Raw genomic sequence first — 16286 nt, 5'->3', positions numbered from 1 at the left:
GATTCCAATCTTACCTGCGTTTCATTGAAAACTTCAAAAATGTTTTTAACGTCACATTGCTGAAAGAGATCCCACAAGAGGAGATAAGGATCTACCAGGCCACTGCAATGAATTCAGCCCAAATGAGGGAGGAGGAGAACAGGGAGAACCGACATGATGTGTAGCAAGAATCGTATGACCTGGGAGACTCAAATGTACAATAAATGAATCTAGCAGCCCCAACATTGAAGGAAAGGTGCTCCGCCTGTTGGCCATCTGCAAAGTTACAAGGAATGATTGTGGATTGCTACTATTCCTATATAATGCAAAAATCAGGATCTCAAAAAATAGGATGAAAAAATGGATACTTCATGTATCATTTTTATTGTATTTTTGGTTATTAAAAACTATGGAAGTGTTTTTCTTTTTCAGTAATCCAATATTGTACTAAAAAAAACTTATTTTTTTATTTATTTTTTGTTAATTATAAAAAAGAGAGAGAAAAACCACCTTTGTGTTGCGGTTTTGTTCCCAAATGTATCATGCAAGTCATCATTTATACGATCATTATTATTATTATTAATATTCTATTGCATTTGCAACTGTTGCAAAGTGATAATCTTCTTCCTAAATCTACACTACAGTTCCAAAGCAAGTCAGTACGATCTGAATGAATGATTAATGAATTGATGAATAAACGAATTTATACTTTCATAATTATATAATTTATATGATACAAAAGATTTATATTTCAAATAAATGCTGCTCTTTTGAACTTTTGATTCATCAAAAATATTATAAATAAATATTAAACAGCATGACTGTTTTCAACATTGATAAGAATATTTTTCGAGCACCAAATCAGCATATTAGGATGATTTCTGAAGGATAATATGACACTGAAGACTGATTCTTATAACTAAGATTCTAATAATATTTCACAGTATTACTGTTCGTTTTTTTTTTTAATCAAATAAATACACACTTGGTGAGCATAAAAAAAAAACCTCTTTCAGAAACAAAAATCTAAGTTTACCGACCTCAAAATTTTGAACAGAAGTTTATATGACCAGATGGAATAAATAACATTTTAAGAAGGTTCATTCATCCTCAAGAAAAGGGTCACAAACAAAAAGACAAACTAACATTGGTCTAAATGGTTACCAAGTGAAAAGTCAAATTCTTAAAATTCAGAATAAACAAGAAAAATTATTAACTAAAGAAATGTCTATGACTTTTCCAGGTCTGGAAATTACAGCTTTAACATTCCCTAATATTTAAGTTTTCAACATTTTTAAAGTTAACTTCAATGGTTATGTGGTGTAGCAAATGAACACTAAAAGCACAAATATTCTCAATTAAAAATCGGTACAAACAGTCCCTCAAATACTTTGAGAGCATACAAGAAAGAATTAGGTCAACTTCCTGAATGCAAATCTAATCACACTAGGCACATATATAAAATAAAGTTTATTGAAATTAGTAGTATAACATTAGTGTCGCAAATAAACACGAGTTTGGATTCTTAAAACATTCTTTATATTTAAATTTGAAACTTATATTAGATTACAGAAAAGTTACTTTGAGGAGTCAGTACAAGGATTCAGTTTTTTTTTGTTTGTTTTTCGTTTTGTTTTTTTAAAGGAAATTTTCAAAGGGAAGTCGATAGAGACCTAAAGTCCATATCTTTTTAATACACAACAATAATCTTACACGCTTCAAGGTATTACTGACGCAGAGAGAGGACACTAGAAACAAATTCTGATATCATGTGATTAAGAAACAAAGCATTTTTATATTCCTATAACTGCTTTAAGGAACTGAATTTTCTCTGATGTCCTCCAGTGTCTCTAGGACAGGTTGGCCTATGAAGCTCCGAAACCAAAAGAGAACAAACAAAACAAAAAAAGACTGACTTCTCAGAGTCCTCCAAAAAAGCAGCACTCTGCAGAACGCCAAGGAGCTGAACACACACGGGAGGAGATCCTACAAAAAAAAGCCTGCAAGAAATCATCAGGCCAGCATACGAAAAGAGTCCACACATCCAAAGACCTGCCCTCCATGGGGCAAAAACTAGCAGCCGGCTTTGTAGGTTCTTCGATTCATTAGTCTCCGAATCATCAGAATGCAAATCAAGCCAGCACATTCAAAACAAACAAACAAAAAAAACAGATCTTTCAAAAACAGAAGAGAACTACTTCACACAGAGATCACACAATATTTTCCAACAGCACGCAAGGCTGTACGCAAGAGGGGTTTTCTTCGGGAGGGAACGTTTCAGAGGGTCACGCAGATCAGAGCGGATAACATCCAGTATGAACGCTGCGACAGAAAATAAAGTGACACCTCTAAACTTCAGCAAAGTCCTTCAGCTGAAAACTATCATTTCCAGCAGGCAGAGCACACAGCCTGGGATGATGTGGCTTGTCCTGAGCTCAGAAAGACGAGGATGAAAACAACTCATCCTATTAAAGCCTGTGTTCTTCAATGCCCTTCTCAGACAGAGAGTGAAAGAAACGGTGAGTTGCAGAAGAGGAAAAAGAACGATGTGGTTGATCAATCCTCAGATATGGCAGCTGGAAGAACTTGTGCATGATGGACAGGCTGAACGGGGACTGGGCTTAGTCCTCGTCATCGTTTTCGTCAAATTCGTCATCGTCGTCATCATCCTCGCCCATGTAAGAGACGGGAGTCTCCACCCGAGAGCCGCTGTAGTGGGAGTCATTTGAACTAGAAGCCATCGTGGCATCTGCCCCACCGTCACTGTAAGAGAAACATGCTGAAATACAAGACACAGACTATTCATTTTTTATTTACCTGTCATTCCAAAAGAAAGATAGACTTATTTTCTTTGTTCGAACACAAATGGAGAAATTTAGCAAAATGTTGCCACTCTTTTACACATAATGATATTGAATAGGGAAAGACCTTATCTGATCATACTCTAAAAATGAAACCGCACAACACCAGTCCAAAGGGCATGCATGCTATATTTAAAGCAGTGGTGCAATGTAACAAAGTAATAATTATTGTATAACTTACTTATTTTATAAGTATCTTTTGGGAGTATCTGTATTTTACTTGAGTTTTTATATTTCAGCCAACTTTTACTTTTACTCCACCATATTTACTAATTAAAATGTATACTTTTACTCCAATACAGTTCCCCAAAGCATATTCGTTACTTAGTACAAAATAGTCAGAAGTCAGAAGAACACGGACTGCAGGCAAGCAGGTTTGACGAATCAGTGGTCTGATGCTTACAATTAGATTCCTAAAAACACTTTTGCTCTTGTGCAAACTAGTGCACACACAACCGCAGATGATTCATTTTCCACTCAAGTCAAGGCTGGGGTGTGCGATATAAAGCATCATCTGCGATAATATGGTGAGTGTTGTTGTAATGATGTGCGATCTGACATTATCAAGTAGGCTATATGACCAAATCACACACTGAGTGTACACGCATATTAAAAGTCAAAAATATAGTTAACTTAATCTATATCACACAAAGAGTACTGTTTTTCTGCAGATATCAGCATGAACACATTTTATAATAATTTTATACAAGTTTAGTAAAGCAAGAAGTGACTTACATTTTAGACATAATATTGATTTCGCTAAATTTTGCCAACGAAAATAGTTCCAAACAAAGATCACAGCACTGATTTGTGTCTCTGAGCAATGAACGGTGTTTACTTATTGAATGAATCGGTTGAATAAATAGTAATAAATAGTGCTCCTGTAGTGGTAGAGCACTGCGTTAACAAGCGCAAGGTTGGGGGTTCGATTCCCTGGGAACACGATAGGTAAAAATTGATAGTCTGAATGCACTGTAAGTCGCTTTGGATAAAAGCGTCTGCTAAATGCATAAATTTAATTTAATTTTAATTTAATAAATGATTCAGTGATTCACTCATTAACACAGTCAAATGCTTTGTTCCTGAATGAATCAGTCAATTGAATGAATCTGTTGAATCTCAATGACTCACTCATTAAGTCACTTGCTGCCACCTACTGGCGGTTTTAATTTCACATTTCGACTATTTTTTTCATGTTTTAAATTATTTCAAATATCAGTATTCAACTTTGTTATAAACAAAATATTAGGCCTATTTATGGATATGTAACTGCGGGTTAAATGCATCCATGTCCCCTCTGAGATACATAAACTGTGTAAAAACATCTAAATGCAGATTCCAGAAATGATTTCTGTTGGAATGAAAGACACCAGATTAAGTGCTTCTTATTCTTACCCAAATATACAAAATGGAAGAAAGAGTTAAAACTGAACACAATCTTGCTACTTAAGCTGTGTATGAGCATTTTTGATATATATTTATTTGCTTCTTTTCCATTTTGCATTTACTTGTACTTTTACTATTCTTACTTAAGTACAATAAATATCACATAATTTACGACTTTTACTCAAGTAATATTCTAAACGGTGACTTCAGCTTCTACCAAAGTCATTTTCTGGTAAGGCACCTGTACTTTTACTTAAGTTTGGCTTTAAGGTACTTTATACACTTTCCTTCAGAAAACATAATATACTGATTTGCTGCTCAAAAAACATTTCCTATTATTATCATTACTGAAAATGGAGGAAAACCTTCATTATTTGCAGGATTCTCTGATAAATAAAAAGTTTGAAAGAACAGAGTTTATTCAAAATAGAACTATTTTATAACGATTTAAGTCTTTACTGTTGCTTTTGATCAATTTAATGCGCTAATTTTTTGAATACTAGTAGTATGACTGGGAACTATCATAGCATAACCTGATTCAGTAGCTACTCGTTTCCAACTCCATTCATTTTATTAATGAACAACTGAAAGTTGCACAACAGAAACTCACCTCCCAACATGATAGCGGCCTCCATTAGCAGACGAAGTCCCTGTTGTCATGTAGACATTATTGATAGGTCCCTGTGCCATTTCTGCATGCAAAACAATTATCAAATTAAACATATGATTTTACCGTCACAAAACTTCAGATATATACTCTGGATATGGTCACCAGCTGGTACTAACCTGTGACATAGGGCTCCAGTGCTTTGGGCACCAAGCTTCTGGCAGTCTTCAGGTCCTCAGCAGAGCATTTGCCCACCTCGAGACCACAAGCCATGCCCATGCGCTTCAACACCTCTATGTCATCATGAATCTCAAACATGCTATCAAAGTTGAAGAGGTACTCAAACCTGATCACAAACAAGTAATGAGAAAAGGTGTGTGAAATAAGGATATACGAGTCATGCCACCAACAGCCTAAATGCTCTGGCTTTTGAAATCATACTTGTCATTGGAGATGCTGCAGTCAATGACTGTTTTCTTGCTGGTGTTTACGATGATAAATGGCAAGTGAATGACCGAGTTGGCAGGTGGGGGCCTTTTCGTCTGTTGTTCTCTCTGGCGGTTCCGCTGTACAAGGTTCTTGAAGGCAATTTGCTGCAATCGAAACTTTTTTTTAAAACAAGTTCACCACCAAAATAATTCTTATAAGAGCGGCTCCTGACCTGTAAAATGAGTTCCTGAAGTTGTGACTGTTTTTGTTTGATTCTCTCCAAACGTCGTTGCCTCTCCACTAAAACACAATCAGTTAAATTAGTTGCTCTACTAACTGTCTAATAGAAAACTAAAACGTTAATGAAATAAAGGACCAGTACACCCACCTCCAGGTTCTGGCACTCCTGAGCAGAATTTGTAGGCAGGCCAATCCATTTGATCTCTTTTTTCTCTTTGGAGATGATGTTCATGGCCATCAGCACATTGAGTGCATCGTACACACGCCGTCGAATGTTCTTCTGGTCATACACATGCTGAACAGGACCAAACACAGAAAGTGAAGCACTACTCATTGTAAGATACATGTGAATGGTCAACTCTTTAATCAGTTTAAAGAGCTGCACATCTTCTGTACTCAACAAACAAAGCTCTGGATCAATGCCTAGGCTTACCGCATCATTAGGGGAGATATGATTATCACCAGAGCTGAATTCAGCCACGAGCTCATCAGCAACCTCGTTGTAGGTTGTGACACCCTTCCGCTGGACCTTTTCGCAAACCTTCATCGAGAAATGTCTGAGGCCTTTCCCGTTCTTCTCCCCCTTCTTACCCCTCTTTCTGAAGAAAAGGAGAACAAAAAACAAATTATTGCACGATATTTAACATTATGATAGATGACAGACAAAGGAAGGCCAAAAGAAATGTTTTGCTGCTGCTTTGTAAGAATTTTCCTAATTTTCCTTAAAATTATAGAGTGCCACCTTGGTACTTCTTGGAAGAAAACTAAATTGGTACCCACCAATGCAAATGTCATGTACTATATTTTTTAATGATTCTGAAGTTAAAATACTGAAGCCATAACACCATGTAAGATTCTATGGCTGCGTTCATGGCAAGAGCCAGGTTTAGTTATGCAAAATTAAAACTAAATAAGACGTTTAAGATTCATTTTTATTAAAAACTTAAAAAATAGATTTGGATTTACTTGATTAAAAACCTTTTCAAAAGTATCAACAGAACAAACCAAGTTTCTCACAGCAGTAGAAGTATTGCAGTCTAGCAAAATATGTTTAATGGACAGTGGATTTTGACAAGATGGACACTTCAGGGAATTTTCTCTTGATAGTAAAAATTTTAATGTAAAATTAAAAAAGTGTGTAATTCTTGATTGTCCTATGTAAAAATGACTTGATATTATAATTATTATGATTGAGTAATCCTAAGCAAACATTTATTCTAAAAATAATTTTGTTCCTTCCCTAAAATCATTTAATATTCTTATCTCATTCTTACATATACTTAATGTAGCCCAATATTAACAGTAACAACACCTAAATTAATTTGTTAATAATAATTGTACTATTGATTTGTCTCATGTAAATATAAATTATAATTGTTAATATTTGTACATTTATAACTGTGTATATATTTTTTTTTTTTCTTTCCACGGGTGGATGGCCATGTTTGTATTTTGAACCCATCCTGAAGAGAAACATCCAAAGTATTCAAAAACAGAAAAGCACGTGGTTCCACTGAATCCATTTCTGAAAGAGAAATGTCATAACATGTTGTGAAGTAGCCTGCTGAAGTAAGACTCACCCCGAGGACCACGGAGAGGCTTCTGATGGTTGACTCTGGGTGATAAACTGAGAGCTGGGTGTGTGTGGGCTGTTCATTAGGATTACATTGGAGCCACTGGGCCTCTGAGGTGTGCTAATGACCTGTGATAGAGACGATCCGGTTTAGAAGACAATACAGCAAACATAAGAAAAATGTAAATGATGCTTGTTGCCAAAATATCTGTTATAATATTAAACATGTTAATATCATCTGTTGTGATCTTTACCTTGACGAAATTTAAGCTAAGTTGTTACGGAAGGTAAACAATCATTCAACTGGGACAAAGGCAAGCTAACATGTTTCTTTTTTTATGCTGGTTACATATAAATGACACTGTTCCAATTCTCACTGACATATGGTTAGGAATTAACAACAGCAGCTGTGAATATGCAGGTGGCTAAACAGCAAGCGTCAATTAAATGAGCCAACAATTCCTCTTTTCTAAATTAGTTCATTTCATTTTTAGTCATAATGGGAAGCCCGTTTCAGTGTCCGACGTGGAGGTTATCAGACAAACCCTGACTCTCTCTCATCCCTGGAAATACATTAAAGATCCCTAAGAAGGATATACTGTACCTCACTCCTTCAGTGATTACTGTGAATTGCTCAGTGTGGATTAATAAAACTGTAAACTAAACATAACCATTCTTGGAAATGTGTTTCAGCCTGAACTGCCAGATCAGAAGTCAAATAATTCTCTTTCTTCGTTCAGGAGATGGTGTGTGTTCAACATCATGACTCTGTGTAAAACACTACAAGAGCAAAGGCAAAATTATTTCCAGTTTCCATTAGCTTGTCCCCTACTGACGCCTAACAACTCTTAGTTGTCATAAACAAACGACACTTGCAGGGCTTAAAAATAAAAAAAGGCCTGATGACCCAGGCCCAGGTGATAAAAGAGTGACTTGTCCTATTTTGCTAAAGCTTGAGTTCTTTTGTTTCCTACATAATGATTGTACATTTGTTGATCATCATGTAAGAAACCGTTAAATGCAGTTAAATGGATGTAAACATTTAATCCGTAATGCTTTGCTCAATATGCCACTGATGTTTACAGCTGACATAAAGCAAATCTATAATCATAAAAAGGATATTCTGCAAATAAGCTGTTTAGTGAAAAAGATTTAATGCTATATAATAGTGTATACTTTTCTCCAAAATGTTCGGGTCAATAAGAACCTTTACCTTTTTTCTTTTTTAATTAATACTTTTATTAAGCAAGGATGCATCAAACTTGGCAGTAAATGTTTACAACGTTACAAATGTTTTCTCTTTCAAATTAATGTTGTTCTTTTGAACTTTCTATTCATTAAAGAATCTTCAAAAAAAAAATTAAGCAGCATGACTCTTTTTAAACAATGAAAATAAGAAATGTTTCTCAAGCACCAAATCAGCATATTAGAAAGATTTCTGAATGATTCTGTGACACTGAAGACTGAAGTAAGGCATAAATTACATATTAAAATATAATAAGATAGAAAAGTTATATTAAATTGCGATCATATTTCATAATATTCCGTGTGTTTTTTTTTTTGTTTTTCTTGCTCAAATAAATTCAGCCTTGGTGATCATAAGAGACTTCTTTCAAAAAATCAAGTTCAAAAAAGACTTTTGAACAGTACTGTATACTGCTATTATGGAGCCCTGCAACTGGCATTACTACAGTAAGAGATAAAACGGGAAATTCTATACAATGCCTGAACAAACATATCCGATTACAGCATCGGCTTTTTAACAGTGTGTACAGACAGGAGATTAAACCTGAAAAACAAACTGCAATTGCGTGTAGTTTGAATAATGCTTATGTGATCTATATTATTTGTCTTTATTTACGCAATCAAACTCCATTCAAAACTTACCATGTGTGGAGCGATATTCACGTTGGAAGGGCCCAGTGTTTTTGGCAAGAGCTGTTTTCCAACAGTCACTGACTGTGGATGCACTGTAACTAAAGACAGCACACCTGCAGGGGTAGTATTCACAGAAGACATCTTAATGCAGTGCTATGTAGGGTCAAGCAGGTGTTTGGGCTTTTGTAAAGCATTACTGTAAGATCTAACATCCTTGAATATCTTCAAAGAATTCAGCTGCTGATGCAGTGCACTGTTATCTTCAGAAACTTCTAATGCTCCTCTTACCTTTGCCAGGGCTCAAGTTCTGATCAATGAAAACCTTCAGCTCCCCATTGGCCTCAATCAGACCAGCCTGTGGAGAACAAGATGACCATCAACTCAATGACTTACACTTCATTTTCAGTCAATTACATCTAATAGAGCAAGAGAATACTTGCATCTTTGGCCATGATCCCTGGGGCTGAGGAATAGATGCTTGGTCTAGATGAAAAACCTGAGCCAAAATTCCACAACAAAATGTCTCTGTAACAGAAATGAAACTGGTTTGGCACAAAAGCTGAGGACACTTGAAGACTGTAACCAAAGGTTACTATACAAAACTTTGTTTCTCATAGAGAAAGTGACTAATGAGGAAAGTTTTATTTTTTAACAACCGCCAAAAGGACGCAAGGATCAATGGGCTTTCAAACAAGTATATCTTGCAGATTCAGGTGGTTTTTCTGATCTGTGAACAGAAGCTCAGACAGACGAGTCTGGTCTCTATGGTAGGCCTCAGGTTTGCCTTCATGCCAAAAGCCTCTACAAGCAAGACAGGACCAGCAGCATTCATCAAAAATGCCAAATGTTTAAAATAATTGATGCAAAAAATGTTGCTGCATGTCTGAAAACTTCAAATGCTAAGTATATTTATATACTCATCACAAATATAATTAAATATTATACTTTATATCAAAAATTTATAAGTTTCAAGACATACATTTTCTAAGACATACAAATAAAATTAATGTTTTATGGGATGATGATGACCTGTATATAACGCTCTATGCTTTGGTTTCTTACTTTTTTTGGTCTAAAACTCTATTAATCAATATTGATTACTTGTATGATGTTGCTTTAAAGGATTAGTTCACTCTCAAAATAAAATTTCCTGATAATTTACTCACCCCCATGTCATCCAAGATGTTAACATCTTTCTTTCTTCAGTTGAAAAGAAATTAAGGTTTTTGATGAAAGCATTCCAGGATTATTCTCCTAATAGTGGACTTCAACGGCTACCAAACGGTTGAAGGTCAAAATTAGTTTCAGTGCAGCTTCAAAGGGCTCTACACAATACCAGACGAGGAATAAGTGTCTTACCTAGCGAAACGATCTGTCATTTTCTAAAAATAAATAAAGTATATGCTTTATAAACAGAAATGCTCGCCTTGCACTAGGGCTGGTCGATAATTTGATGATGATAATTATCGCTATATAATTTTCCTTGATAAAACAATATTAAGAGTTCGATAAATGTTCGATATAATGTTAACGAACCAAAAACCCACCTTTAAAAAACTTGAAAAAAACTAGTGGTGAAAATCTTGATTCAAATAATAAATCTTTTAAAATAAACTTTGTAAATTATTAGTTAATTCACCAAAATGATTCGTTCAGATTCATTCACTGATTCGTTCAGTGACCATTTCTTCATATTACATAAACATGCCAGCAGGTGGCGAAAAAGTGTGTCTTATGTGTTATGTCTTAAGTCAACAAACTTATTTACTTATTACAAAAAACTGATTTGGCTTTATTAAAATGTGTGCATAATCTACTCATTAAATATATAAAGTCTTAATAAGATGTTTAGATGACCAAAGCACAAGGTTTTCTTGCATAACATTTTAATTGTTTGGGCAATCATTTACACATTCATAAATAAATGATTAAATACATTGTGGACTTAAATCCAAAAATCAAAATATAAACAAACAAACAAGCACAATTACCAAAATACCTATAAGTGACCCTCTAAATCAACCTACTGACCCGGTACACTCATTCATTTAGTTCGGTCGACTGACCCAATTCACAAACGAGATATGTACCAGTTCAATCATTTAATTCACAAACGAGATGACCAGTTCGGTCATTTTACACTCATTCATTTAGTTCACAAACGAGATATGTACCAGTTCAATCATTTAATTCACAAACGAGATGACCAGTTCGGTCATTTCATTCAGTGAAGGGCGTATTTGTTCTCTACATTCAACAAATCACATGCTCCATCACATCTCATACTCGAAGGCTATTGGCTCGAGGTTAAGTCATTCTAGAAGAGCTAGAGCCCTGGCCCCCATCATGTGCACCTTCTACAGAGGCACCATCGAGAGCATCCTGACTAGCTGCATCACTGTGTGGTATGGCGCCTCCAGGAAGACTCTACAATGCATAGTGAGAGCAGCTGAGAAGATCATTGGTGTCTCTCTCCCCTTCCTCCAGGACATTTACGGAACCCGTCTCACTCGAAAAGCCCTCTGCATTGCAGGTGATCCCACTCACCTGTCACACAGCTTCTTCAGTCTGCTGCCATCAGGGAGGAGACTGCGGAGTCTCCAGGCCAGGACCAGCAGACTGAAGGACAGCTTCATTCATCAGGCTGTCAGGAAGCTGAACTCACTCCCAAACTTGCCCCCCCTTTCCCTCTTCTGCCCCAGGCACCACTGAACTATGAACACCCCCCCCCCCCCCACCCACCCACCACCCACCGGTCCCACATCCCCAGGTCCTTCCACTCCCCCTCCCACTAACATACGATGAGATGCACCAGTCACTTTGTGCAGCATTGGTCTGCTCACTACCTCATTCAGCATTGAACTGAACTGACGTCATTCTACTACCTCTTCAGTCAGTTAAATAAAAGAACTGCTCTCTGAGCCCTTTGTCACTTTAATCAGACTGAAGTAGTTTTTTTTTTTTGCACTACAATCTTTTTATCTGCACTGTTTGTTCACCTCACTAGTTTGCACTCTATCTGCCATGTGCCTTGCACTGCTTTATTTAACTTTATTTTTATAATTTTTTTTACATGCCCTTATTTGTATAGTGTATTTTATATTTTTATATTTTATATTTTATCTGTATCTATCTGTAATTTTAGGTTCTACTGTTAGTGTTATCTGTCTGCACCATCAGTCTGAGAGTAACACAATTTCAGTTCTCTGTATGTATGTATGTACTGTACATGTGGAAGAATTGACAATAAATCTGACCTGACTTGACTTTGACAGGATGAAACAGTTCACAGAGCTACCTGGTTCAGTGATCTGCGCGTGCGCTGACAATTGCACCGCACTGATATGGAGGGAGGAATATCAGTGAACAAGAAATATTAGGATTACGTGAATGATTCGTAATTCATACGACCTCATACGTTATCCTCCCAGAACTGCTTGTGTGTACAACTGTTGGCGCAAGCTACAATAAAGTGATTATTACATATGAATTTGGATATTCTTCTTACAAAAATTCCTTACAGGAGGCCTTTGTTCACCCCCCGGAGCCGTGTGAGACACTTTTTTTTTTTATGGATGGGCGCTTTTTATTTAACTTCTTTTGAACTGATGCATGCAACACCCACTGAGCCCACATTAAACAGCTTGAAAGATCAAAGACAATTTTTAATATAACTCTGACTGGATTCGTCTGAAAGAAGAAAGTCATATACACCGTCACCTAGGATGACTTGAGGGTGAGTAATTTATGTGCTAATTTTAATTTTTGGGTGAACTAACCCTTTAAGTGTCTGGTTTCTACAACTTTCAATTTGGAGCAAAAATCTGGCTTTAAACTTGAAAGAAATAAAGATTTGACAATTATCGTGATAATTATCGATATCGACTGATATGAAAAAAAAAATTATTGTGATAATTTTTTTTGGCCATATGGCCCAGCCCTACCTTGCACTGCTCTGCGATGTGTGTCCATGACTTAACGTAATACGTAATCACGTTGAAAAGGTCACGCATGATGTAAGCAGAAGTACTGACTCAGTGTTTACAAGTCAAACGCTGTTTACAAAAAATTTTAATATGTGTCACTGAACATACAACAACTTTTGAATGGACCTCCTTCTCCACATTTGTAAACACTGACTGAGTCGGTACTTCCGCCTACATCAAGCGTGACCCTTTCAAAGTAATTACGTATTACATGAAGTCATGGATGCGCATCGCAGAGCAGTGCAAGGCGAGTATTTCTGTTTATAAATCATATACTTTTTTTTTTTTTTTTTTTAGAAAATTACCTATCGTTTCGTTAGATAAGACCCTTTTTCCTCGTCTGGTATCGTGTAGAGCCCTTTAAAGCTGCAGTGAAACTGTAATTTTGACCTTCAACCGTTTGGTAGCCATTGTAGTCCACTATAAAGAGAATAATCCTGGAATGTTTACATCAAAAACCTTAATTTCTTTTCGACTGAAGAAAGAAAGACGTAAACATCTTGGATGACATGGGGGTGAGTAAATTATCAGGAAAATTACATTTGAAAATTAACTTATCCTTTAATGCAATGGTTCAGTAAACTTGCAATCATGCTGTAGCACTGGAAAAAAAAAATATTATCTGATATTCTGGTCGTGTGCTGTTATTCTGCACAGTGGCACTCTTGCTAGTGTGAATGGGAAATGGACTGACACCGTCACAGTTAAAGTGAACTAAAATGAGACTTGAGTCCACTTTCAAACCCGGGGACAGTGTGAATACAAAGACAGCTTGGTTCTTTGTCACCCAGTTCACTTAAAGGGGGTCTAAGTCTGCTTTTTTTTAAATGCTGTCTAGGTAGGTAGCTCACTAGGTTAAGACACAGCCAAACTTGATGAAAACGAGGCCCGCCGATTTGCTTCCAGCACACATGCAGCTTATATTACCAGACAAATACCTCGACGAATCTTTCTCTCTTTAACATCAAATTTCCAACTCGTGCATTCAAAAAACTTATGCAATCTTCTGAAAGTCATCCATTTGAAAGTTCCTGTCGTTTTAAGTAACTTTTTTTGCAAAAGCAAAGGGCCCTTAAATATAGCAAATATTCATGGCCAATGTCCAAAGTTATAAAAAGCATATAAACCCATAAAGCAGAACGAAGATTCCGTTTTATTCGTTTATATTTTCCGCATCAAACATAATGCACAATCGGAGAAGTATGTAATATAATAAAGCGTGTTAGCCCAGTTAGCTAGCTGCCTTTCAAACACGTTTTGCACCGAAACCCTGCTCTAAATGTGATCAAAACGTGCCCCTCCTGCTTAAATGCAACCAGATCGAGTATTGTGCATGTGCTCGTACCGTTTTGCGAACGGATCGGACTTAAATGGCCATCTGGAAACGAAGTGTGTAAACTTTCCTCTGAACTTACAGTCCTGAAGCCCTTTGCCTTCTTAGGTGCTGTTTTTGTTGGCATAGCCAGTTAGCAAGAGGACAGAGGAAGAGGAGGTCTGAAGCCCATCTCTCAAACAGGAAACAAAGATAAATCAAATAATATGAAAAATAAAACCCATGTGCAGTGAATGATCATACTTTTATAACGAGCTTGTACTTGGGAGATCTCTGATTGTAAGATAAGAGCATATTTACAAAACCAATGGATGCGGATGTTATATGCATGCACATAAAAGACGCATGGATACTGTGAAATCCTCATGCATGATTTAAGAAAAGAACTGAAATTACTTATATCTTTTAGACAGAGTGTCTACAGTTTATTTATCCACAGTATATAGAAACTACCTATTATATTAATCAACAGAGTTGACAGTCATAACACTATTCTGCTGGAGGGTAACAATTCATTGGCTTCACCACAGCATGAGTTTAGACGACAGATAGTCCTTCAAAAATGGAAAATAATCGTTCAGGATGAGACATACTTGTTTGCCAACCCATCAGAACTAATATAACAAGCAGGATGGATTTGGTTTAATGCCTGGCAGCCATTTTACATGGAAGCCAAAGCAAAGCCATCATGCAATGATGCTTTAATAGCCTGCTAGCTGAAGTGACAGGTCCTTATTACGATCTAAACTAGTAATTATCTAGTTAATATACCCTTCACAGCTATGCGAATTTAATAACAACAACCGTTTAGTTTTGCAAAAGTATTTCAAAAACGCTTTAGAGAGAATATGGCACGTTAAAGCTGTTAAGCTAGCGACCAGTCGAGCTAGTAAGCTAACTTCCACTCAAATCGAGGTGATCTGAGCAGCTTTAATAACATTGATATGGGATGTACATATTATTGTTTTCTACACGTCTGGTTTTGTATATCGGTGCTTTTTCGTGCAATGGCCAATAACGAGTAAAGATCATTGAGGATTTCCCATTCATTGCCCTGCACTGACAGAAGCACTTGACTATGTTAGCTTGTCGGCTAACACAAGCCACTGGAGACAGACTGTTTCAATATTTCACACAAGTGATGATTAATCCGGATTGAGGGTTCACATACTAACGATCATAGAGTCCATTATGTATAATACCATCCAGATACACGCTGAGGTTACTGAGCGGTTTTGCTGGCAAGCGCACTTATTTCATGCCAGATTATCTTATCATTTTCAAACGCAGATCAATGACAACTCCTTTATGCATTGATGAATTATAAATACAGAAAACATCGGTCAAAGCTGTCTACGTGGGCTCAAAGCCCCCCCGGTCACACTTACGGTCGCTCGCATCCGCCTTCAACTGTCTAGTGCTGAATGAATAGCAGCGCACACAGTAGAAACTGCTCCCTCTCTGGGTCTGTAAAACTGAGCTTGGCGGTGTCTACGCCACGGGAAATCCGATTGGACAGTAATGCGCATGACGTCGAAGGGGCGTAATACGGAAGGCACGCCCACGCTGAACTCCGATTGGATGGGACTCTACAGTTTCTTCGTTGGAATTTTCTCATTGGTTAATTTCACAGGATCTTACCCATGCGTCTGAGAGGGAGGAGGGCGCGTAGCAATACATGTAAATAATAAAGAGAAGCTCACTAATAAATAGGTTCGTCTATAAAGTATCAAATAAATTTTGATCAGCAGAGTCAAAGACTATAATAATAACGGTCATCAGTATTTGCAAGTTTAATTAACACTTTAAAAGCACTTTCTAAAGGTATATGTGTATTAATACCACTTCCCGTTCCACTGTTTCATTAAATGTTATATCATATTTATTTGTATCATTATTAGGCAGGGGTGTTAAATGTACTGAGAAATTGTGCTTAAGTTTGATTACAGATACCTAACCAAAAGCATTTGAGTTAAAGTAAACAAAAGTATCCACATTTAATTGTGCTTAAGTA

The 16286-nt window shown here is 36.5% G+C and overlaps 1 protein-coding gene across 5 annotated transcripts; it reads right to left on the bottom strand.

Moving 5' to 3' along the window:
• Positions 1–1436: 1436 nt before the first annotated feature.
• Positions 1437–15775, bottom strand: tfdp1a (transcription factor Dp-1, a). 5 transcript variants are annotated; one of them, XM_042764042.1, is made up of 12 exons: positions 15661–15775; positions 9394–9478; positions 9242–9308; positions 8963–9066; positions 7083–7204; positions 5936–6101; positions 5647–5797; positions 5495–5559; positions 5275–5426; positions 5013–5179; positions 4837–4918; positions 1437–2742 (listed from the first exon to the last, which is right to left on the bottom strand). In XM_042764042.1, exons 2-12 carry the CDS (start codon positions 9403–9405, stop codon positions 2601–2603), a joined length of 1230 nt encoding a protein of 409 aa, XP_042619976.1. In that variant the 5' UTR covers positions 9406–9478; positions 15661–15775; the 3' UTR covers positions 1437–2600. The 5 variants fall into 5 exon arrangements, with proteins under 5 accessions (XP_042619976.1, XP_042619979.1, XP_042619977.1 ...); XM_042764045.1 differs by lacking the exon at positions 15661–15775 and adding an exon at positions 14285–14740 and having other exon boundaries at positions 5495–5564; positions 5652–5797; XM_042764043.1 differs by lacking the exon at positions 15661–15775 and adding an exon at positions 14355–14669.
• Between the last annotated feature and the right edge of the window lie 511 nt (positions 15776–16286).

This window comes from Cyprinus carpio, chromosome A9 (genome assembly GCF_018340385.1).
Source record: "Cyprinus carpio isolate SPL01 chromosome A9, ASM1834038v1, whole genome shotgun sequence".
In the NCBI taxonomy this organism is placed as follows: domain Eukaryota; kingdom Metazoa; phylum Chordata; class Actinopteri; order Cypriniformes; family Cyprinidae; genus Cyprinus; species Cyprinus carpio.
Note: the sequence above shows the minus strand (reverse complement) of the source record. Positions and strands in the feature narration are given on the sequence as shown.

Excerpts from the sequence above, each read along its gene's own strand:
- tfdp1a (XM_042764042.1), bottom strand. Across the intron at positions 7,205-8,962 it reads TGAATATCGCTCCACACATG|GTCATTAGCACACCTCAGAG; the intron begins GTAAGTTTTGAA and ends TCTCTATCACAG. Across the intron at positions 5,798-5,935 it reads ATATCTCCCCTAATGATGCG|CATGTGTATGACCAGAAGAA; the intron begins GTAAGCCTAGGC and ends GGTCCTGTTCAG.